This window comes from Aythya fuligula, chromosome 24 (genome assembly GCF_009819795.1).
Source record: "Aythya fuligula isolate bAytFul2 chromosome 24, bAytFul2.pri, whole genome shotgun sequence".
In the NCBI taxonomy this organism is placed as follows: Eukaryota; Metazoa; Chordata; class Aves; order Anseriformes; family Anatidae; genus Aythya; species Aythya fuligula.
Window position 1 is genome coordinate 255,753 of NC_045582.1, and position 24,205 is coordinate 279,957.

The 24,205-nt window shown below is 44.6% G+C and overlaps 3 protein-coding genes across 3 annotated transcripts; all 3 read left to right on the top strand.

Moving 5' to 3' along the window:
- The first annotated feature begins 487 nt into the window (after window positions 1-487).
- On the top strand, window positions 488-2,578 carry HOXB6 (homeobox B6). The gene is made up of 2 exons (XM_032202754.1): window positions 488-896; window positions 2,319-2,578. Exons 1-2 carry the CDS (start codon window positions 488-490, stop codon window positions 2,576-2,578), a joined length of 669 nt encoding a protein of 222 aa, XP_032058645.1.
- A 2,899-nt stretch (window positions 2,579-5,477) lies between these two features.
- On the top strand, window positions 5,478-7,166 carry HOXB5 (homeobox B5). The gene is given in 3 exon segments (XM_032202756.1): window positions 5,478-5,571; window positions 5,574-6,023; window positions 6,919-7,166. Coding segments are annotated over 3 exon segments (792 nt in total).
- Window positions 7,167-22,299: 15,133 nt separating this feature from the next.
- Window positions 22,300-23,869, top strand: HOXB4 (homeobox B4). The gene is given in 5 exon segments (XM_032202499.1): window positions 22,300-22,590; window positions 22,593-22,667; window positions 22,670-22,718; window positions 23,510-23,535; window positions 23,537-23,869. Coding segments are annotated over 5 exon segments (774 nt in total).
- Window positions 23,870-24,205: the final 336 nt, after the last annotated feature.

Here is a 24,205-nt window from a genome sequence, read left to right on the forward strand (position 1 = left end):
TTTTTTTTTCCCACTTACATCAGGTATTTGTATACATTATTTGTGTGTGGATGCACCGCCATCCATACACACAGGCTTTCACATTCACACTCCCCCATGCTGAAGTCGGGGGGGGGGAGGGAAGGGGGGGAGAGCATTTATTTATGAAGCTCTGAGCGCGCCGGGAACGTTCTTTCCGCAGATATCATATATTTGGTTAAGGGGGTGCATTTCTGTTGTTTAAAAGGGAGGGAAAAGGGGGTGGATGGTTTGTTCTTGGGGTCCCTGGTGCAATCTCAGCTCCTCATGGGTGCTATTTTGCAACCTCAGGCGCCTGCTATTGGTCAGCCCATGATCAGATGGTTGTATTTCCTTGTGTCCCTCGCTGGCACCACGCCATCTCCCTTCAGCTAAAACCCAATCTCCGATATACTACTAATAGCTAAACCACTTGGACTATAAAACACAACAAATCATAAAGCCGGGAAAGGACGGCAGGCTCCTTCCAATGAGTTCTTATTTTGTCAACTCGACCTTCCCGGTGAGTCTGGCGGCGGGGCAGGAGCCCTTCCTGGGACAGATCCCGTTATATCCCTCGGGCTATGCGGATCCTTTGAGGCACTACCCCACCACCTATGGAGCCACGGGAGTCCAGGAGAAGGGCTATGCCTCTTCTCCCTACTACCAGCAAAGCAACGGAGCCTACAGCCGCAGCTCCGCCTGTGACTATGGGGCCGGCGGTTTTTTCAGGGAGAAGGACCCTGCGTGCGCCCCTTCCAACCTGGACGAGGTGCCCTTCGCCCCCGAGCCGCGCAAGTCGGACTGCGCGCAGAGCAAAACTGTATTCGGAGAAAGCGAGGAGCAAAAGTGTTCCGCCCCGGTTTACCCCTGGATGCAGCGGATGAACTCTTGCAATAGTGAGTTTACTCTTTTACAGAAATAAATACATCAATCTCCTCCCCCCTTTCTTATTTGTTACCGCCAGAGTGAGAGAGCGAGAGAGCGAGGGAAGTAGGAATAAGGTTCACTTTAGAGCCCAAACTTCCAGCGGGGAAGTTAGGCAACATGAGAGGCTTCAAGTTGCTTCTGACACGCACCAAAACTTCACGCCGCTGAAGTATTTTCTCCTTACAACCAGTTCCCCCTGCTTCCCCACTAGAAAAACAGCAAAAAAGTTTGCTCCCTATTTAATCCCTGGTACAGTATTTCTGCTTTCCCACCCCCCCCTTTTTTTTTTCCACATTCCAGTTTGCGTGTCACGCAGTCATAATGATTTGTCTCTGTCTTCCCTAAACGCACAGGGAGATATCTTTTCTAAATCAGATCTGGATGACTTTACACATGCATGTACCCACACCCTCAAGCAGCTTCCTCTCTTTCTAGATAGCCGACTTGGAGTTAAATAATATAGAAGTGTTTAAATTTGAAAGGAGAGAGCTACATTTTTAATGAAACTTACACGTAATGAAAAGTCTGCCTGGGGAGAATTTTTTTCTCCTGATGATATATGACTTTTTTAAGTGCTGTTTCCTCAATCAGGAGAAGGGGGAAAAATGAGAGAGGGAGAAAGAGAAAGAAAGAGAAGAAAGAAAGAAAGAAAGAAAGAAAGAAAGAAAGAAAGAAAGAAAGAAAGAAAAGAAAGAAAGAAAGAAGAAAGAAAGAAAGAAAGAAAGAAAGAAAGAAAGAAAGAAAGAAGAAAGAAAGAAAGAAAGAAAGAAGAAAAAGAAAGAAAGAAAGAAAGAAAGAAGAAAGAAGAAAGAAATGAGTCTCACCACCCTTATCCTCATGTTTAGATGCATTTGTTGCCTTTTAAGTTCCGAATTGATGTCCATTAGCGCAGGGACATAAAGCGTTGTATCCTCTTTAATGTCGACTTTGGGCAGATCGATTCACTTCATTATTGCTTAAATGCTCAGATCTATTACAGTTGCCGGTAGGGTGGAAAACAGCGGAGGGGGGTGGGGGTGGGAGAACACCTTGCGATTTTTCATCGCGGAGTAAGATAGATCTCGCCCTGTCTCTCCAGCCCGCTGCAGGCTGGCGCGGTCCGCATCAGCCCCCTGCTTGCCCGGCCGCCCGCAGCCCGCGCGGGCTTTCCGTGGGTGCGCACCCAGGCGGCCCGGCCGCGGAGGCTCCCGGGGGGGCTTTTGCTGGCTGAAACCTGGGGAGGGCAGGGAGCAGGCGCCCTCTCCTCCGCACACAGGCACGGTGCAGGCGGCACCGTCCCCGCGAGTTGCCCGGGACCTCCGCCGCCCCGCTAAACCCCGGGGCTTCCCCCCCCCCCCCCGCCCCCTTTCTCTCTCTTTTTTTTTATTTTTATTTTTTTGCGGGTGTCACAGGTTCCTCCTTCGGGCCCAGCGGCCGCAGAGGCCGCCAGACCTACACCCGCTACCAGACGCTGGAGCTGGAGAAGGAATTTCACTTCAACCGCTACCTGACCCGGCGCCGGCGGATCGAGATCGCCCACTCCCTCTGCCTGACAGAGCGGCAGATCAAGATCTGGTTCCAGAACCGCCGGATGAAGTGGAAAAAAGAGAACAAACTGCTCAACTCCTCGCAGCTGAGCGCGGAGGAGGAGGAGGAGAAAACGGCGGAGTGAAAGTATTATTTAAAAAAAGAGAGAGGGAGTGAGTGCGTGCGTGTGAGAGCCAAGAGGATGAGGGTGGTGTGGGCTGGCTGCGAGGAAAGGGAAAACGTGCACATTGGTGGGACAAGCGCTCTACAGCAACGGCAACAGCTAGAAAGTTTGGGCCACCAATGCCATGGACTCGTGTTCCCAGTAAACTGTCGTGTCCAGAAAAAAAAAAAAAAAAATCAGGCTTCTAGTTGCGTTTTTTTCTTCCTAGACTTCCCCCTTCCCCCACAGTAAAACAATTAAAAAAAAAAAAAAAAAAAAAAAAAAAAAAAAAAAAAAAAAAAAGGAGATAAGCAGAGAGAAGGGGAAAAGAAAGAAAGAGGAAAAAAAAAAAAAAAAGGACTCCTACCCGTGTTTCTACCCTTGGTGTCACTGTTAGTAATATGCTAACTCTTGTATTTAATGGAAGTGCTGCAATATATGTCATTTGGGGTGTTTATTGTCTTAATTTTGTAAAAATGTTTTATGCACGGTTGACATAGGGTTTCTTCCTTTTTTTTTTTTTTTTTTTTCCTTTGGTAAATTAATCAAGCCCTGGGGTCTTGTAATTAGTTTCTCTTTTTTTTTTTTTTTTTTTTTTAATAAGATATCTACTGAAAGAACGAATACTACCTAAAGGGATGCAAAAGCAACAACAGAAAAAAAAAGTATATTTTATTAATTTTTGTACGTGTTGTGTTTGAAGTTTGTCTTAGGTATGACCATGGAATTCTCTAATAAAAAAAAGTCTTCGATCTCACACACACCACACTGTCATTATTATTATCCTTCCCTTTTTCAGGGGAACTTGTCAGTCTTAAGGAGCACGGAGTTATAAAGAAAGCACTGCTACTCTCTTTATGACACTGTCTTCTAATCTGCAAGGACAAGCAACTCCAAGCATACGGAAGTTACATTGGAGAGATAAATCTGGTTTTCCCTCTTTTTGTGTAATCTTAAATGGAAGACCTTTCACCAGTATTATTTCCTCGTTGACATTCTACTTTAGTATCGCTCTTTTTATTGTTATAGTACAAAGAGTTATGACGAAATGCTCTCCATATACATAATAAATCAAGGAAACAGGCAAAAATATCTCATTTATCTACCAAAGATACCTAACATTTGCCTAGCATCTTTCAAACATCTGGTCCCTTGCTTCATATCCCCAAATCAAAGTGAAGTGTATTGCAAAATACTCCAGATTTCAAGGGATTTTTTCCTATGAAACGTATAACTTCTCGGCTACAGGAATATAGCATGCACTTATGGGAAACAAACAAAAAAAAAAAAGAGGAAAAAGAAAAAAAATCTAAACTAAGTCTACTAGTGGATTCTGATATTCTAACTTGCTCAGGATGGGGTGGGTAATGCTCTGTGCCTAAAGGGAACCTTGTACATGCAAATAGCAAACTTTTATTGGGTTTTGTAATTAAACAAAAGGAAGTGCTTTTTCTGCTGGGGATTTAGGACTGGAAGCAAGCAACCAGACCAGCCTAATGTGGATACGATTTTTTGAAGCTTCACATGGCAGGAAAGCTATGAAACAGTACCTCCTTACCTCTATTCCCTTTCCCCACTGCCCACAAAAATACCTATGTATGAACGCATTCCCCCATGCCACGAGCTGGTTTAATGTCAGTCACTTCTAAAATCAATTCATGCAGAAGCTTCACAGCTGTAGGACATTTACTATTATTGCCACGCTTTTCATTGCCCGTAATTATTATAATTATATGTCACTTTCAATATGGCGCATAATTTCCAATGAGTTGCAGACAAGCATATGAAATTCCTGAGCTGCCTTGGAAAAAAAAAAAAAAGGAGAGAGGAAACGAGAAGAAAAAGTAATGCTTAACAACGCACAGACCTTTCACAATGTTTTTACCAATTTCAGAGTGCTTTTGCTCCCCAGTATTCCTTGCAGGTTAGCAAATGGAAAGGAACAACACCGTAACACAATGCTGTGGTTAAAGAGGACGTGAAACGCTCGGGAACAAGATTGTCCTAAAAGCAACGCTGTCAACCATTTCCACCGGCTGGACCTTCCTTTCTGCCCTTTTTCCTCATTTTCCGCGTTTTTTTCGCTCCCCAGTTACGGTGCGACTGCATCGCTGGTAGCACGCTCAGCGTGCCAGGAAGCTCGACTTCTCCCGGAGCAGTGGCGAAGCCTTCGGAAATAAACACGCGCGGCGCGCTCCCCCGTAGCAGCTTCGCATTGCCCCCCTTCAAATATCAAAGGAAAAGGCTGCCTGGCCTAAAAGCGATTTAACACCTCATCCCTCGCTGCCTCTAAAACTTCCGCAGTGCTGTTACAAAGGAAGAAATAATGGTTTAATAAAGAGAACGAGCGGGGCGAGAAGAGCCACATGGAAAGCGCGGGCGCGCTCGCCGCGGCAGGATCTCCCCTGCTGCTGCGCAGATTTCTGAAGAGGCAAAAAGCGGGGCCGGGGGACCCCGAGCGTGGGCCGGGGCCGGGGCCGGGGCCGGGGCCGGGCCAGGCCGGGCCCGGGCCGGGGCCCCGCCTGCGCCGCCCCCACGCGGCCGGCAGGTGGCGCGCTCCGCCAAGGTGGGGCGAGCGCGGCGCCGGCGCGCCCGGGGACTCGGGGCGCCGCGCACCGACTTGGGCCTAACGACTCCGCGATCGTCATTATTTGTAACCATAGAGCATGAATTACCTCTTGAGGTCATCAGTGAGAATTTACGACTGGTCAACAAAAGCACGTGATTCCCAAACGCACCCCCACCCTCCCCCATATTTGGCCGCATACATAGCAAAAACGAAGTACAGTGCATTGCTATAATTCATTAATACATCATAAATCGTCAAGCACAGGGTTATAACGACCACGAGCCACAAATCAAGCCCTCCAAAATAACCCAAATGAGCTCTTACTTTGTAAACTCGTTCTCAGGGCGCTACCCAAATGGCCCCGACTATCAGTTACTAAATTATGGGACCAGCAGTTCCATGAACGGTTTTACAGAGATTCAAGCACCATGCATTCCAGCTCTTATGGCTACAACTACAATGGGATGGACCTTAGCATCAACCGCTCAGCCTCTTCTAGTCACTTTGGGGCTGTGGGGGAGAGCTCCCGCGGTTTCCCTTCTCCAGCTCAGGAGAGCAGGTTTAGACAGGCGTCTAGCTGCTCCTTATCTTCTCCCGACTCCCTTCCCTGCTCCAACAGCGAGAGCCATGGAGGCAAGCCCGCCCCGTCCCCCTCCGACCAAGCTACTTCTGCCAGCACCAACACAAATTTCACAGAACTAGACGAGACCAGCGCGTCCTCGGGAGCCGACGAGGGCACTCCAATAAGCAGCAGCATCCCCCGAGCGCAGGCAGAGCCCATCGCAACCTCCACCGCAGCAACAGAAGGGCAGGCACCTCAGATATTCCCTTGGATGAGGAAACTTCACATTAGCCATGGTACAGCTACTTCTTTTTCGGTCGTTGTCGTTGTCGTTGTTTATTTTCTCACACCCCGCTTTTTCCCCCCCTTTCCTTTCCCCCCACTCCCTATTTTCTCTCCTTCCCTTTATTCGGTGGAAACGCTTTGATCAGAAACGCAGCTATTTATTGCTTTTTGCATTTCTTGTTCTGATCACGGCTTTAAAGCTGCCTCTGGCGCCTGGAGGGGGAGATTTATTTTAGTTTCGTTATTCTTGCCGCGAAATGTGCGCTTGTTTCAAGCTAGTAGCTATATGTGTATGGTGGGAGAAGGTAATACAGAAATTGAGGGAAGGGGGTGTTCCTTGGGGGGCAGAAGAAAAGAAAGAATTGACCATTAAAATGGCATTATATGCACAGATGGGTCTCTCAGTCCTTTCCTTCTCTGATTTTGCTGGGTGTATTCTTGACAATCTGCTCTTGACACAACCAAAATTGCAGTGAAATACAGAGCACGGGGAACAGCGAGGACCATCACCACCACCACCCCTTTATTTTTTTTTCTCCCGGAGGAACGAAAGCAGTATTAAACCAGATGACCCAGCAAGCAGGCAGAAAAACACCCAGTCAGGGCGAAAAAAGGCGATTTCAAAATCTCGGTTCTTCAGTTAAATTATGAATATTGAGTTGCGGGTGTCAGTTCTGGAGGGACCAAAGGTGGGGGTTTTTACACGTGTCTGGGGTGTGCGGGAAAGAGAGGGAGACCGGGGGGGAGGGGGAGAGAGGCTGTTATTTTGGGAAAGAGCAGCGTTCCTAATTGCCCGAAGACGGTGAATATTTATCCTCCGTACTAAAAAATAGCCTTAGTAGTAAAAATCCTATCAGAAAGACTTGAAACAGAAATCAAAAACCCGTTGTTGTCCGTGTTATTCAGACATGACTGGACCAGACGGTAAGAGGGCAAGGACAGCGTACACTCGCTACCAGACCCTGGAGTTGGAAAAGGAATTCCACTTCAATAGATATCTCACCCGCAGGAGGAGAATAGAGATCGCTCACGCTCTCTGCCTCTCCGAGAGGCAGATCAAAATCTGGTTCCAGAACAGGAGGATGAAATGGAAGAAGGATAATAAACTGAAAAGCATGAGCTTAGCCTCTGCGGGCAGCGCCTTTCAGCCATAAATTATAGAGGAGGAATGTCGAGGAAAGAAGAGGAAAGATTAAATAAATACGTAAATAAATAAATAAAGCTCAGCAGATCTTAGTTTTGGAGTACTGTACAGTGAGGCACCTTCTTTTCAGCATGTTGTTGCTATTCTAAAACAACGCGTATGGTACCGTTATCCCAGAACTGAGTTCATGTCGTGGTTTTTTAATTATATTATTTTTAATTAAATTTTATTTCCAGATGCTCCTCATGCTCTTGTTGTTCTTATAAATGTATGTGTCCGTGCTCTCTTGATGCTTTCTGGAAAGCTAGCATGTTTACGTGAGCCCTTTAAATGTTATAACTTATTTATAAATTGATAAGATACAATTGTTTATTTGTTGCTTTTTCCCCTTCCTGAGTTTACTGTTTTTTGGGTGAGTTCTTCTCTGCCTAAGCTAAAATCGGGGGTTCCTGCACTACAGTCGCAGAAAGAAAAATGAAACAAAAAAAAAAAAAAAAAAAAAGGGAAAAAAAAAAAAGAGGGGGGGAGGGAAAAAAAAAAATAAAAAAAACTCTTGTAACTTTCTGTAATAAAATTGTCCAGTCTGTGTTTTAGTTCAAACTTCAGGCCGGGATTCTAGTCCCAGGCTAGTTCTGAGATGTACTCTTAGACGTGGGTAAACTTCATTATTAAAAAAAATATATATATAAATGTATAAGATTGGACCAACGATAAAGTGCTCTAATGTTTGTAAATACTAGAAATATTTCTGATGTGACTAATAGACAGTTCGTAGTGGGCAGAGTGAATGCAATGTTATGTGTAAAAATGGCATCTGTCATGTCTAGCTGCCTGTTAGTACTTTGCCAATAAGCTTTTTGTATTTGTTTGTAGCTTTACTTGAAGTCAAATAAACGTTTCTCCTACTCATAAAGGCTCCCAGTTGCACTTTATACCCAACCTCTGAGGCTTGCACAAGGAGTCCGCAGTACGTGCTAAAGCAGGGACATGCCTGGCACGGAGCTCAGCCTGCCTGGAGATCCCAGCAGAGCTGCAGCCCTCATCTCTCCTGGGCAGCTCTCGGGGAGCTCGCAGCCCGGCAGCACAAAATGTTCGCTCACATAACGCCATGGCATTGCACGGGAAACCTTCCGCGGAAAACACAACTTGTCACATTTCTCAGACGCTGCTTACCTAAAAACAACACAGATACCCCCACCCCCGCTACAGCAGCATATCAGACAAACTAGTTTAAAGTACTTCAAGTTACAGTAACATGGCATAAATTCTTCCCAAGTATATTTACGTGCATTTCAGGAATTGTCAGACATAGATATAAATATACACACACACAAACATTCTAAAAGCGAGTGGTATTTACATCAATATATACGTACACATAAACCTGTGTTCTATGGAATTACGTATCTGTGTGTTTGTAGAGATATATTTATTATATATAATATGTATATATATAGAGAGACTATTTCTTTGCTGAACTGTAATCTTTCCTCTACCTCTCTTCCTCGGTTTATTGTGCTTACTGATTTTACATCCTAGTCTCTGGCTCAACACGTAAATAACAGATTACAACTCTGTAACTACTGACACTCACTACAACGAGTCATTTTCGCTGCATATAATTTAACATCATCAAAGATGGCAAATGTGCAATTTTGCTACCTAGGGAATCTAACAAGGCGCGAGATACTCCAGTTTAAAGTCGCTCTATTTGGCAAAACGCCACTGACATCTCTACAAAATAGCTTAGGCTTTTGTTCGTAGCAAGTAAAGTTGGATCTTAAAACTTACCAAACTTAATCTCCCACTGTTTAGGTACTTCTTAAGTGATTTGAGAGGAATGTGAAGTGGACTGTCAGATCCCAAACCATTTGCTCGCCTTCCCTTGATTTTTTTTTTTTTTTTTTTTTTTTTACCAATAGCAAACTATACCAAAAGTGGGTATGACATTTAGATGTCAAATGGATAGGGTTTTATCTAGAAGTTAGATCGTAAAAATCGCCCAGACCTCAGACAGATACCCTCACTGGCTCTCAAAAGTCACGTGAGGTCCATAAAGTTAGTTTTATGGTTTTGGGGAGTTGACAATGTACAATATATTTCACATTCTCTAGAATGTTAAGTGACACTTTAACTGCTTGGTTTGGCTTGTAAGGGGCAGCTATGGGTGAGCACTTTTCCAGATGAGATAAACGCTGCAATTGCAGGGAACATGTTTGCGGGTCCAGTTTTCAGTCCAGAGAGCCAATAGACTGGAGTCCTGAAAGTAAGTTCTTCTGAAATATTATCTGCTCAAACTATTTTAAGGGTTTATATGGAAAAACGCTGAGTTGGGAGGAAAGAGGGTCTGCCTCTCTCCGAGTTTTATTTCTCACTTTTAGAAGGTCCTAATTCTTATCCTCCCGAGAGATGAAATTGCATTAGATTTCCATCACAGCTTCGAGGCCCGCCAGTAAATTTTGTGGAACCGGGAGAAATTGAAAATATGTAAAGATTCGCTATAGTTGCAAGGCGAACTCCATCGTATCTTTGCCGGGGGACGTGTACTTCAGACAAAGTTTGTTTTGTCCTTCGCCAAGTACAAGAGGATCTTGCTCGTCTATTGGAGGTGATTTGGTGTGTTTTATAATGCTCGCAAGTAGACACAAATCTGGTCTATATTTCTGCATTTCAATTAGCTGTATTATGTCTGTGCTCTTCAGGTTGTTAGCACATTTTGATTTTAATTCTTTTAATCTGCTTGCCCAGGAAATTTGGGCACTTCTTTTTTGCTTTCGGCCTGTGTCGAGACTGGTATATTATCCCTTCCACCAGAGCTTTTCTTTTTCTTCTTTTTTTTTTTTTTTTTCCTTGTGTTTCGTTTTTTTTTTTTTTTTTTTTTTTTTCCCCAATAATATGAACACATATTTCCGTAGTTCGTTTCTACCATATGGAGACACTGAATGACCGCTGTTATGTCTCCAGTCTGTCTCTTTTTTTGTGCTACAAAAAATAATAAAATAATCAGAGAGGCTGCATTTTGTGTACGGACCCCTTCTATATGTCACAGATTTGCTTCTCTCTCTGAAAGTGACATCGTTCTGGAAAAGGCAGGCAGCAGCCTTCTTCTTTGGAAAAACAAACAAGTTAGCGGGGAAGGACAGAAGAGCAGAGCAGACATGGCTCGGAACTTAGGTAAAAATGGCAAAAGGGCTGTGATGGGCTCTGGTTCCCCCTGCTACATAGGTAGGGGTGCTCAGGTGGCCCTTGCCCTTGCCCGCGGCTCCGGCCAGAGGCCAGAGTTCCACAGCTGTGAAGAGGGAGCAAAATAGAGCAAAAACCTGGAGGGGTTTCTTTTTGAAACCCAAAACACCACATCTGCAGAAGAGGTGAGGGACAACACCTGAACCAACTCACATCTATCCCCCTCCTCGTTAGTTAAAAAAAAAAAAAAAAAAAAAAAAAAAAAGTTCAAAAGCAGGGGTATGCGGGGGGGAAGGGGGGGGGGGAGAGGCTTTAGAATTTGGAGTATTCACAGGCTTTTTTTTTTTTTCCTCTTTAGCGGGGATTTTTACGGTAAGACAACATTTGGTGACACATGTCCGTCTCTTTACACAAAGCAGAATGTCCCCCTTTCGCACACTTTGGAGATTGCTTTTCCTTCCTCAGGCTGTTTTTTCCTGTCCTGCTCCATGTGTCTCCTATATCTTTGCTATCATCATTTGAACTTCTGGCTTTTTCCTGGCCAGTTAGAGGGTGGCCAGCACAATCCTGAGTGAGTCTGCCTGAAAACGTGTAAACTTAATGCAAAAGCTGGAAATTCAAAGAAGGGAAGCAGGATGCAGAAACCTTTCTTATTCAGCAGTCTGTAGTTTATTCTGAACTGCTTCTCCTTAATGTCTGTGCAAGCTGGATGCCTCCTTTTTAGTTGATAATAAAGATATTTTATGAGATCCTAGCGGCATTCCAGTGAATGGTCTTTAAATATGAATTTAGACACACAGACATGACAGGCTACAGACATTTTGTCTACATGGCATTAGAAGCACTTGGAAGAAAAGGTTTATTGTGGTAAGTGTGTTATTGTTTGGGGATTAGACAAGTGGTGGGCCTAGTAATTCTTAAACCTTCTGATTTGTACTGGTAACTAGAAATAATTTTGACTAATTCATATGATAACTAGTGATTTTGGCAGGAAAAGTGACATACCTCCTCTCCTAAATATATATCTGAAAATGTAACGATACGTTCAATGCATACATACTCACAAACACTGTGTTTCCAAAATTCATCCATCCATGTGTCCATATAAACTGTCCATCCATCCACATCTCCCTTATGTATCATATGCATTAAAGTCCAATGCCCACATCCCCACTCAAAGGATTTGTCTCTTATACGTCGCAAGCAAACTTTCCTTCCAAATCCAGTCCAGATGACACTAGGAACAATGTTTTTCTCTCAAGTATCACCATTTCTAATCACCTTGGTGTACACAACATGCTATTTCAAGGGAAAAAACAGACCAAGATAGCCAGACCAAAGGGAATTTGAAATGCAGTTTAGCTACAGGACATTGCAGCAAGGAGGAGATGCCTGTTTGGGTCACAACGTATAATGCCAATAGCAATCCTGTTCCACTCCCTTCATTTTAGCTGCCTGAACACAGGGATGGTGCCAGGCCTATGTTGCAGCAAATACTTGGATTTTATTGCTGGCATAGTGAGATCATCCTCCCCCTCCTCACTACTCACATGAAACCTTGTCCTCTCTGTTCATGAGCTCTGCTTTCTACCTGCATCATGTAGCACACTTCTTTTTTTTTTTTTTTTTTTTTTTTTAACAAGATGGGGTGTATGTGTGTGTCTGTTAAACTTCAGCTTCCTGTGAGGCATGGGGAAGTATAACTGGCTACCATTTTACAGCCTGAAAGGAATCACAGACTTAGCACAGGCTTCCCCCCATCCTTTAAAAAAAAAAAAAAAAAAAATCTCCCTGTTGCTGGTGAAAAGGAAGTATAAGGAAGATAAACAGGAAAAGGAGCTCTGACCGTGCAGGTAGGCGGAGATTTTCGTTTGTATCATTTCTCTCACATTAATGGCATACTTCAGACTTTTGACAATTACTTCTTCTGTAGCTGTAAAAGAAAGAATAAATACAAAAATGCCTTAATACAGGGTATATAACTATGGAGGGTATCTTGGAAATGGCTACTGCTTAGGGAAGGAAAATAGACTTTCTTTTTTAAAAGCTGCAGTTGTGCAGATCTTTCTATGATTACTCTGTGTGTTTACTGGGAAAACTTCTAATTTACCACCATCCCAAAACTGAGTCTGATGGTTGCCTGGGTAGATTGGGTCTGTTGGCATCAAATGTGCAAAGTCTCCCAAAGACTTGAGGAGCCTCCTCATCAGCTCACCTGTGCCACAGGCAGCTTGGGAGTCCTTGGATTATTAAAAATGGATACAACCATGTTCACATTTGCCTCTTTTTTTTTTTTTTCTTTGACATGTCTCTTTAGCCTTTCTTCTTCCTGGAGGTTTCCTATTTCATTTAGTAAACAGTGCCTAAGCTTCTCTAATTCTTTGGGGGGGTGGGGGGGAAAGCCAACCCCCAAAGCAGTAATTTCTCACCCAAGAGCCACCACGGGCTCTGCAGACTGAAAGAGCCGAGCTGAACATCTGTATTAATTACAAAGTCCTTTACTTTTGGGGCATGCACAGGCTGTGCTCTGTCCCCAGGGCCTTGTGCCAGGGCAAGTGAGGAACCCTAATGCCCAGGCTGTTGCTGAGGGGCAGCTGTGCTCAGGAATGAAAAAGATGAATTTCACCTGTAAAATACCCATTTTGTTCCCAGGTTTATTCCGCAATAAATGGGGGAAAATGTTTTTGTGTGTTAGTGAGTGGCACAGGGAGGTTTGACGAGCACTTCAACGTAAAAGCCAGCTCAATGTTACAATGCCATTGTCAGGCCATCTCGAATGTCATGGTTTATTTGTTTTTATCACTTTTTGTTTTATTACTTAAAATATTTGTGACTTTCAGGCCTTCTTTACTCTCTGTGTATGGCAAGACACAAAATAAAATTTACTTACACCCAGGTTTTAAAAATTCAAAGAAGAAACCATGCAGGTCAAATTAGAAGCAAAACCAAAACAAAGAAACTCCACCAAAAACAAACTTCGCCAAGGTAACCTAGTTACAGATGTGTATGATGTCTTATTTTATTCAACAAAAAGTGATTAAAATCTGTTAAAGGATTTAATTAAGAGAATTAAATGAAAAGGAAGGGGCACAAATGAGTTGGAAAAAAGCTAAGCTATTCTAAACGATTAAATCGCCATTTTAACAGTATAATGGGGTTTGCATACTGAAAGGAGAAATCAGAGCTCATATCTCATCAATAATTCATAGGCAGGAGGGATCATTCCGAGGTCAGCAGACTTGTACAGCCCCAGCTCCTCTCTCGGAGGAGAGGGTGAACATCAGATCACAACAAAACACTTCTTGCTCACACAGACCCCAGGGTCTGCTGGGTCACCTTTTTAAGGAAAACATGAGCTCCACAGCTTTCCTTCCTTCCTTCCTTCCTTCCTTCCTTCCTTCCTTCCTTCCTTCCTTCCTTCCTTCCTTCCTTCCTTCCTTCCTTCCTTCCTTCCTTCCTTCCTTCCTTCCTTCCTTCCTTCCTTCCTTCCTTCCTTCTCTCTCTCTCTCTCTTTCTCTATTTCTTTCTTCTCTCTCACCCTCACCCTCTCCCCCTCCCTCACTCTCTCAATTTGCCAAGTCCCACTGCCCGTGTGTGTTGGTGACTCACAGTAAGAGGAGGGCTGCAGAAAGAATGGATGTGGTTCATATTGCTCCAATACGGACACACTACTGTAACGTGGTGATTATGTTTTTGAGAAGCTAAAGGGATCTCCTTTAGTATTCCCTTCCCTCTCCTTCTCCCCCCTTTGGCCACAGAGATGAAGGTTGGAAGGCTGTGGTTCCTTATTTGCCTTGGTGGGGATGTGCTGGCGGCAGGGTCTAGAAATTGCACTCTTCGGGCTGCAATTCTTGTATTTCATTCTATTTAAAGCCCTTGAAACTACTCCATTCTACACACATGCCATGACCTCCCCAGGAAGGGAAAGACAGTCACTTCCCTCCAGGTCCACTTCCCAAATCCCTTTCCCTCCCCCACTGCTGAATTTCAGTCTGAGAAATTGTTCTTTATTTCCCCTTATTGATAAAGGTCTTTCTGTAAGTAGGGAACACGAAGAGGACTTCTATGGGGTTTGGCTCCTCCTTTGGGAATCTCTTTCCATTCCTAGAATGGATTTAAGAATGAAATTTTCTTTCAGGCCGTGGCTATTTCAGTATCTGAGCTGATTTTCCCCCACATTTTCTGTCCTAAACTTAAACAAATGATATTTGGAAAGAGGCTGATAACTTAACTTGAGAGGTGTCTACCCTGCGTAGTTTTTCCGTGTTCTGTTACCCTAAATAGCTTTAAAAAGAAACTATTTTGACAGCGAGCGTTGAAAGAATAAGACTTGTATGAGGCTTTTTCCCCTTTGATTTATCTCTTTTAACATGTGTATGTATGTGTACGTATATATACATACATATATACCCTTCAAGTCAAAACAAATTACCACGTTAGGATTTGTGAAGAGGAGGTTTGCTCGGTGGCAAATCACGGGTCTGTTTAGGCAGGGATGTTCTGTACAACCGGCATGGGTGGGAGCCCAGGGACTGAGCAGAGCGGGGGCGAAAGGCCAACCCGGGACGGCGCATTTGGTGCAAGCGCCTCGCCTGTAACGTCCCCAAGCAGCCAGCAGAGCTCGCTTCAGACCAAGTTCACTGCCAGGAGGGCCGAGGCCGGATCGGGGCTCGCTCGGCGCCACCGGGTCGGGGCCGGGCCGGGCCGGGCCGGGCCAGGCCGGGAGCGGCAGCGCCGCCGCTTCCCGCCGGCCTCCGGCTCCCTTCGGGCGGCCACGCGCTGCTCGTCCTCGAGCGCTCCGGTGCTCCAAAAATAATCACAGCAGCATCCCCTTTCTTTCCCCACCAGACCAAACCAAACGAAACAAAGCAAACCAAAATCATCCAGGTTATTTACTGCAGTTACAACTCACCTAGCTGAAATGCCAAATGCAAGAAAAACAATTCATGGCGAGGTGAATCCATCTGTGGCTAAGGGGATATTTTTTTTCTCCTGTTCTTCTAAAAAAAATGAAAGGGGGGGGGGGGACGGGGGACCCGGGGGGGGGACGGGGAAGAATTCCAGCTGTTTAAGGTAGCACTTGGGGTATCTGGAGATAAAGATCTAATGTTCGCAAACTCTGATTTTTTTAATATTTGTTCTCCCCTGGAAAGAGAATTCACGAAACAAATAAATAAAATAGGGAAAACGATGGGCCATCAGTTTGTAGAGACGTATAAAAGGTAACTCTGGTCTGGGGGTCTTGTTAGTACAGCATTATAGCTTCGAGGGGTCAAAAAAGTTGAGGGTCAAAAGTTTACGCTGTGCGTGACTCAGTCTTGTGTGTAACCCTGATAGACTGTATGTCAGTGTGAAAAAAAGCAAAAAGAAAAAAGAAAAAAGAAAAAGAAGAAAAAAGAAAAAAAGAAAAAAAAAAAAAAAAAGAAAAAAGCAAAAAAGAAAAAGAAAGGAAAGAAAGAAAGAAAGACAGAAAGACAGAAAGACAGAAAGACAGAAAGACAGAAAGAAAGAAAGCAGGGAGGGGGGCGAGTTTGGAGGAAGAGTCTCTGCTTTTGGGCAGAGATAGGAGAATATGATAGCGAGGTAGGAGAGACCTTCAGCTGCAAGCTGGAGAGGCAGGAAAAGAGATCTGCAGGGTTTGGGGTGGGATGCTGGTAGAAAATAGGTAGATTGATTTGGGTCTCCCGTGAGGAAACGTCAAGCTTCTTCTTAGTATTTTCTAAGATAGCCCCTGAAACGCTATTTGGAGTCAAATTAACAGAATATAAGGGGAAATGCATTTATTAAATCCAATTACGTGGAGGGTCCCCATAGGATATTAACACGAGCAGTTAAAAAATAATTTCATTCCAGAGTCAATTTTATTTGGAGAGCCTTAAATTATACAGAAAAAAAAAAAAATCTGACCACGTTTGGTGCAAATGTGTTCTAAACATTTTCTTTGGAAGCATTTCCAAAATACTTGGAAAGGTGCCTGTATCCCTCCTCCCCGGGCTTCCAAGACCAAGCGCCACACATTTTTTAATATGTAGTCGGTATGAGTGCAATGCTCATGGAAAAGAAGAAAAAAAAAAAAAAAAAAAAAAAAAGTCCATGCTTTACTGTTTGAATTTCTACCTTAATAACATTAAATCTATAGTAATGATATATAGGTGAAATCAATGGACCGATGGCTTAAAATCTTCAACTTCTATGTTAAAATCTTTAAAATTTCGTCACTTGGTCCAGTTAAAGTAGCTAATTTTGTTTTGCAGCACACTTTCTGTCGGAATTTGAATTAAATGTTTTATATTTCTTCCTGGAAATGTGACTCCACTCTGGTCATTGCAACAGTTTAATGAACTGATATAATAAATATTTCCCTTGGCATTTCAAAGTTATTTCTACACTGCCAGACTTTGAACCCTCCAAACTCTAAATATTATTTGCACTGGACTGGGAAGGTCTTTTCAATAGCTTCTTAAGCAAACAGTCGAAGCAAGACAAACTCTTGTGGAAAAAAAAAAAAAAAAAAAAAAGCCCTGAAAATTTGCTTCCCCCCCACACCCCCTTGGCTTTTAAATATTTTCAGTGACTAAATACTTATAACAAGGGTCATTTTTCTTGGAAGAGAAAGGGAGAATATTACAGCCTGGGAAAGGCGTTCTGGAAAATCCATTTGCTTTCCCTGATGCCGATATATTCGTAGAGTAGGTGAAATTCAAGAGAACGTAAAGCGTTTGGTTTCGCGTGATAAGGCTCGGGTTTAATTAATTGCCATGAATTTGCTTGGTATTTATAAAATATCACTATATAAGGGCTACCGTTTAGTTGCAACTTGTGGTAATCCATCTCTTCGCCCCTTGTAATTACTATAGCTTATCTCTCTAGAACAGTCATTTCTACTTCAGGTTTATAGAACAGGTAATGGATAGTGAAAGCCATTTGTTTTCGGAATATTAAAACAAGCAGGTATAATTTCACGGCAATAAAAAACACCTCCCAACTTTCCTTGTAATATTCACTCCTACATCATAACGTTTAACTTTCAATTTAGGAATACGAGTCTGCGTGTTCTTTTGAAGTGGGTCTCGTTTGGAGGGATGAAAAGAGAGAGAGAGAGGAAAGGAGGGGAGTAGAGAGAAGGAAATTAAAGGTATCGTTGTCAAGAATATTCTAATTTGTCTCCTTTGCTCTGGACAGACTCGGTCTGGCCCGGGGGTGAGGGTCTCTAAGTGCCAGACAGGCGCTGCAAACACAATTGGGAGGAGTTTTCCTTCTTCATTTTTTTTTTTCTTCCCTGCCAGACAATCATCTGAATGTGCTTTTTAAATCCGATTTACTTTTCAAATGACCTTCTTTATCACGGGGAGAAACACGGGGTTAGGAACTGGCGGTGTAAATGCAGATATAAAGGGTGGAACTGCCGCCAGCTCCTCGCAGAGGAGCCCCGCTCCCCCGCGCACACGGCCTTAACCCCCGTCCCTTCACGAGTTTTAAATGTTGCACACCATTAGTGAAATCACAATCATAATTGGTAAACAAACGAAGCATCGTTAGTAATAGAAAGATACACGAGGATGACTGGGAAACAAGCACGGCTTAAATGTTGGTGTTCCCGTTGTAAAGCAGGTGTGGGCTGATTCCCCCTCACCCTGCTCGGCGCACCGGCACAACACCCGGGTGCGGGATGGAAAAGTCGGGCGCTAGGGAAGCTTCTCGGGCGATGAGGACCGGCGTAAGGCACGAAGCCGAGGGCTGCGCTCCCCAGAGGGGAGGGGGACAACACGCAACTGACTCTGCAGGGGGAACAGACCCCGAAAAATACCTAAACCCAGCCGGAGCAGAAGGCGCGGGACAGCGCGCGGAGAGGGGAGCGCGGAGCCGTGCGCGGAGCGGGCGCGGGGCTGGGCTGGGCCGGGCCTGGGATGAGCTGAGCGGGGGCGCGGAGCGGCGCGGGGTGATACGGGGTCAGTGCGGCTCTCGGCGGCCGCCGCGCTGCGGACACGCCTCGCTGTTAACAAAGACTGACAAACTATGAGATTAATACCAAAACTTGCGGGTTTCCCACCCCAAAATGCTCAGAGGGCCTCCTGGCGCTGCCAGGGAGCAGTTCCGCTCGCCTGCGGGGACAATAGTGGTGTATAGTGGGGCGGGGGGAGGGGGCACCAACAAACCCGACCGAAAAAAAAAAAAAAAAAAAAGAGGAAGAAGAAGAAGAAGAAGAGAGAGAGATATTAGTGTTCTTATCGAGAAATAATCTCACTGAAAAGGCAACACGGGGGAGAGGAGACCAGAATAGCCCAGGCTGGATCGGGTCGGGGTTCTGGGATGGGGGGGCGAGGTTTTAGGGGATTTCGGTCTGATTCCGCCTGCAAAGCCTTACCAACTTTTGAGGGAGCGTCCTAACACCCTCGGGGATTACTCAGAGGAAAGACCCCACGTTTGGCCAAGGTAGGTACTGCCGGCGGCGTTACACCTGGGCGGTGCGGCCGGGCTGGAGTCGGGGGCCCGCACCCACCGGGGGGCAACCCCACTTAGTGCCCCCTCTTCGGGGGTAGAGGAAGGAGAAGTGACAAAAGAACCGCTCAGCTGCAGGAGTGCATTTGTAAGGAGCGGGAGAGGTCTAATAACCCCCTGCGCTGGCAGGTGCCTTCGGGAGGCTTTTGGGGAGGGGCTGGGGGTCTCCCCCGCCTCCTTTGTGGGGTAGCAGGTCGGGGGGGGGGGGCTGGGGAACACCACCAGCCCCCCCGGCTGAGTCTGCTTTGAAATGGTAAAGAGCCCAAGCGAAATCTGCCGTGAGAAACTTCCGCAACGTGGGGCGGTTTCGCGGCGAAAGGGAGAAAAGGTGTGCGGGGGGGCGAGGGGTGTCTTTTTAATTTTGGATCACAAGCGGCGAGTGTGAGATTTCTTGGAGGTGTGTGGGGAGAACATTTCTGGTAGACGCTAGGGTGCTGGTTTGCTAACGCCAAACCATTTTGTCATGGGAAAGGAAATTAAAACAGATTTTTTTTTTTTTTTTAAGAGTGTGGGAGGGGGTTTAAAAATATGGAAAAGGCCTAGTTATTTCCATCAGGCTCCTATCCGCGGTTAAGAGATCGCTACAGTACTGGCTGCAACGAAATAAAATAAAATAAATCAGTAGAGGAATTGGAAATGATGAATAAAATTTAAGAGAAAAGGAACTCAAATGGGGATTTGTTCTACAGAATTATTTTATGGCAACCATCTACGAGTTGTACAAGGATATTTGATTTGGCTTCTTACTTTTAAGACAGGTTTTAGAGGGGAAGGTAAATTTTAGAGTTGCTACCTGCTCCCCAGCAAAGTGTATGTGCTGATGTGTTCGAGGAGGTTGGAAACTCTCTGTATTGCACAAAAATCAATTTCCTCTGCTTCTTTTGATCGAAACCCGTTTTGTTTGCGTGTGTGTGTGCGTGTGTGAAATGGTTTGGGATTGTCCCATACATGTTTGTACTTAGTTCTTAAAATACGGGTTCGTTTATCTGGGAATTATATGTTTTTACCAAGAAAACCGATTATTCACCTTAAAGTACCTGAAAAATATTAGAGCATCATGTGTCCCATAAATGCTACGGAACACTGATTCTTGGTCGTAATTGGGTTTTTGAAAAAAATGGGGTATTTTGAAATATATTTCAGATATTTTTCGTAGTGGTGAGGAAAAAGTGTTTTTAGTAAAAAAATATATATATATAGCTTTAGGGCAAACGTAGCGTTTCTCCGATAGTACCTCTACGCATTAACTGCAATTAATTCGGGCGATAGTTGTCCCTTTTGAAATATGAAAAAATATTAAAAAGGGGGAGCATGATATACTTCTAATCTCTTCGGCAACTGTAATTTTAAACGAATCTCAACATGATGCTACCCTCATTAGTTCCAAATGAAGCTTCATTACCTAGACAGTATGAATATTTTATTGCTTTATATCCTTTTTCGGAAATGAAACGCCTTTGATTCTTTTTCTCGGGTTGTAAAAAGAATTGCCTGTCATTAAAAAAAAAAAAAACTGTCGTCCCATCTGCCTTACATTCTGTATTTCTTTTCATCCTTTTTTTTTTTTTTTTTTTTTGTGTGGTGTGTGTGTAATCTATCCACACACGCACACAACCCAAAACCTTGCTTGACCTCCAGGAACGAAAAATGGATGAAATATTTGTACTGAGTATCAGAGAATAATTACTGAGGGTATCTGGGCTCAGGGGGACGGAGCTATGGCATTTAAATTTTAAAGTACAATTATTTGTATTCGAAACTCATTATGTTTCTATACTTACATAGTCCAAGTTATTATTTTTTTGTTGCAAAGCGGTAAATTAGTGTATAAAATACAGATGAGAAGGTAGAAAAGTTCTAGATTTCTTAATCTAGTATCAAGCTATTCGGATAGTGAGTTAATGCTTCAATAATTATCTTTCCTCTGAAGAATGAATCTTTTAACCGTCTTTAGCTATAGATTAATTCTTGATCTCTCGAGTTACGAACTTTAACCTTTCTCCCTCCCCCCTTCCCCGGAAGATAATTAAGACAGTAGGCGAAGTAGAAGATCTCTGACCAAAGAGGATGCATCTGTCTTCTATATGTACCCTGTAGATCCGAATTTGTGTAAAGGAAGTTGGGTCACAAATTCGTATCTAGGGGAATATGTAGTTGACAACAAACACTACAGGTCACAATCCCAGAAGGCATTAAAAAAAAAGCTACCCACACCCCCAGAGCACTAAATAAAAGGGTGAAAACAAGGTCTTAACCAGAAGTATTTTTATGGCTGAAAATAATACTTTGGATTTGACCTTAGCTCAACTCCAGAGCTCCTGTGATAAACTTTATCATCACTTCCAGATCAAATCTGAGTTGCAAAGGCAGAAGGGGGGGGGGAAGGGGGAGGGGGAGCTGGGGCATTATTACTGCGATTTGAACTACGAGATTCCCACTACTGCTTTAGTTTGTGTAATCTCAGAACTGACGCCGAATAACAAACAAACAAACAAAACCTACTGCTATCCTTCCTGCTTCTTGTGACGAGCTTATTGCGTGTTTCAGATTTAAACACGAAACTGAGGATTTAGGGGCGGCTTTTGAAAGGCTGCTGATTTGCTCTGTCCCTTTAACGCGTCTTATTACAAGAAGGGCGAGGCGAAGATGCATTAGGACTTAGGTTAGCTGTCTTTTGTAATTGTTCATCAAGTCCTTGATTTCTTGCTTGGAGAACGGGCTCCTTTTCCATCGGTGCGTGGAAACAGTCAATCTTATACCACAGTTAAATGTGATTTAGGAGAGTGGGTACTCCGAATTAGCTGATGAATTTCCTATCGATTCCAAACAAGCCCTATTCATCTCTGCCAGGCTCGGGGCGCAATGTCCCTTCCCGCATCACCTTAGCAGGGAATGAGATGCAAGCACCACCCGGAGGGACCGCCATGGATCATGTGCTGGGGCAGCGATTGTGAGCGGCAGCCCCAAACATTTGAAAATACTTTTGCCCCCTCCTCTCTTATTTTTTTTTTCTTTTGGGGTAATTTTTTTTTGTTTGTTTGTTTTCCACCCCCTTCCCTCGGCCACCCCCGCCCCGAGCCAGGACACACCCCCGAGGGGTGTGGGCCGGGGGGGTCGGTTCTCGCCCGCGGGGCGCTGCCGAGTCCGGGGCTGGCGGGGGCCGGCGGGCCCGGCGGCGCCGGGGCCGGGGCTGGGGCAGCCGGAGGGGAGGCGGGGCGCCCCCGGCCGCCTCCCCGGGGATGCTCCGGGCCCCGGGAGAGCCCGTGCTGGGCAGATTTCCTTATCCGGGGATCGCAGGCCACATCGCCATTGGCCCGTGCTGTCACATGGACTCCAACTTTGTTCACTTGACAGTAAGTAGGAGGGTTTCACGAAACAGGAAACGAGTAAAGGGGGGGACAGGATATAAATTTTAGGATATATATATATTTTTTTTGCGTGTGTGCAATTCTAAGAAATTAATGGCCATGAGCTCGTTTTTGATCAACTCCAACTATGTGGACCCCAAGTTCCCACCCTGTGAAGAGTATTCCCACAGCGATTACCTTCCCAATCACTCGCCGGAATATTACAGCAGCCAGAGGCGAGAGAGCACTTTCCAACATGAAGCGATGTACCAGCCGCGGTCAGCCTGCAACGAGCAGCTCTACTCGTCCTGTCAGAGCTCCGGCCACCAAGCAGCGGTGTTATCCCCCCGGGGTCATGTCCATCCTCCTGCCGGACTGCAAGCCACCTCTCTGAGCCAAACCATCCCTGCGAGCCGGTCACCCCCAGCCCACCACCCTCCTGCAGCCAAAACTCTCTGAACCAAAGCCCTTCCAATTCCTCTTGCAAGAGCCGGTAGTTTACCCCTGGATGAAAAAAGTCCATGTAAGCACGGGTAAGTGAACTAAAGTGGCTTTGCTTTATACTAAGTAGCACCTCAAAGTCTTGTAGAAATCTTATTGCACCAGTTGTAAAATAACCATTCGTGGAGATTTACGATCGCCTGTTTGCAGAGCGGTATAATTACATCCTCCATAAATTTTTATTGCTCTGCTTGGCCATGTGCCTTTGAAGTCTCTGTTACCATCCTCCTCCAATTTCTTGCAGGCTACTTTTTTATGGCAGTTGAATCTTCATAAGTTAAGTTTTATGTTTTCGTAATTTGTATTTAAGTAGCGGGTTGAGTAAACTTTTACTATTTCCCTTCCTTTTCTTCCTTTTTTTCTTTGTGTGTGTGTGTTCGCCTCGTGTGCGATATTTAATAAAAAGGAGTGTGTGTGCTTGTCTGTGTGCATGTGTGTAGGGGAAAACTGAAAGATTTGGGGATAATAGAGTGATACTCAAGTAGTGGTGTGTATATATGAGTGTATACATATGTAGAGGGCATGGAAAATGTGTCTAGGGGACCTTATAAAAACGTTTAGACAGGAATACACGTCAAGCAATGAGGATGGAGGTGGAGATTTGGAGATAGGCTCGGGTATATTTTTAAGTTTGTGGTGCTGCTTTTTTTATATATATATTTTTTATTTCCCCCAACAAAAGAATATATAATGCTTTTTTTTTTTTTTTTTTTTTTTGAGGGGGGGGTTGGGCGGGAAGGAAACATTAAAGGAACCGCTCAGTAATTCTTCTGCTCTTTTTTTTTTTTTTTTTTTTTTTTTTTCCTCCTTTGTGTTTGTTCAGTAAACCCCAATTATTCAGGAGGGGAAACCGAAACGCTCCCGCACAGCCTACACCAGGCAGCAAGTCCTGGAGCTGGAGAAGGAATTTCACTATAACCGCTATCTCACACGGAGACGCAGGGTCGAGATCGCCCACTCCCTCTGTCTCTCCGAGCGACAGATCAAAATCTGGTTCCAGAACAGGAGGATGAAATGGAAAAAAGATCACAAGTTACCAAATACCAAGATCAGGTCTAACCCTTCCACCTCCTCCGCAAGCCTGCAAATCCCACAAGGAGGTTCTCAAGTCCGATCCAGTGGACCTAGCCACCAGCCTATAACTATTCGTTGTATGGATGAAGTGTGTGCTTGTGGGGTGTGAGTTTATGTGTGTGTGTAGGGGACACATGGTATTCTTTTTTACAAGAAGCGAGGGAAGGAGGGGTGCTCTTTATTTATAGAGGGAACAGAGGGAGACTCAGCTACAACAAAGCAGAACCGTGCTGTTGGGCACCTCTTCCATTAGAAGGAGGCTGCAGATAGTAGTTTTCAGATTTGGCTAAGATGGATCCTTGTTTCATCTTTAATCACGCCAAGCTCTGCCCCATTTGTCATGTTTACTCTCCCGTACAAAGGATGGACCTTATGTCTGCTATTACCTCGACAACCAGCGTTCACTTTAATAAATGAGGCTCAGTTTCTTCAAGACGAACTGGAC

Bases quoted from the DNA above. Each gene is read 5' to 3' on its own strand.
- HOXB6 (XM_032202754.1), top strand. From the start codon at position 488: ATGAGTTCTTATTTTGTCAACTCGACCTTCCCGGTGAGTCTGGCGGCG. The intron at 897-2,318 runs GTGAGTTTACTC...CGGGTGTCACAG, and splicing joins GCGGATGAACTCTTGCAATA to GTTCCTCCTTCGGGCCCAGC.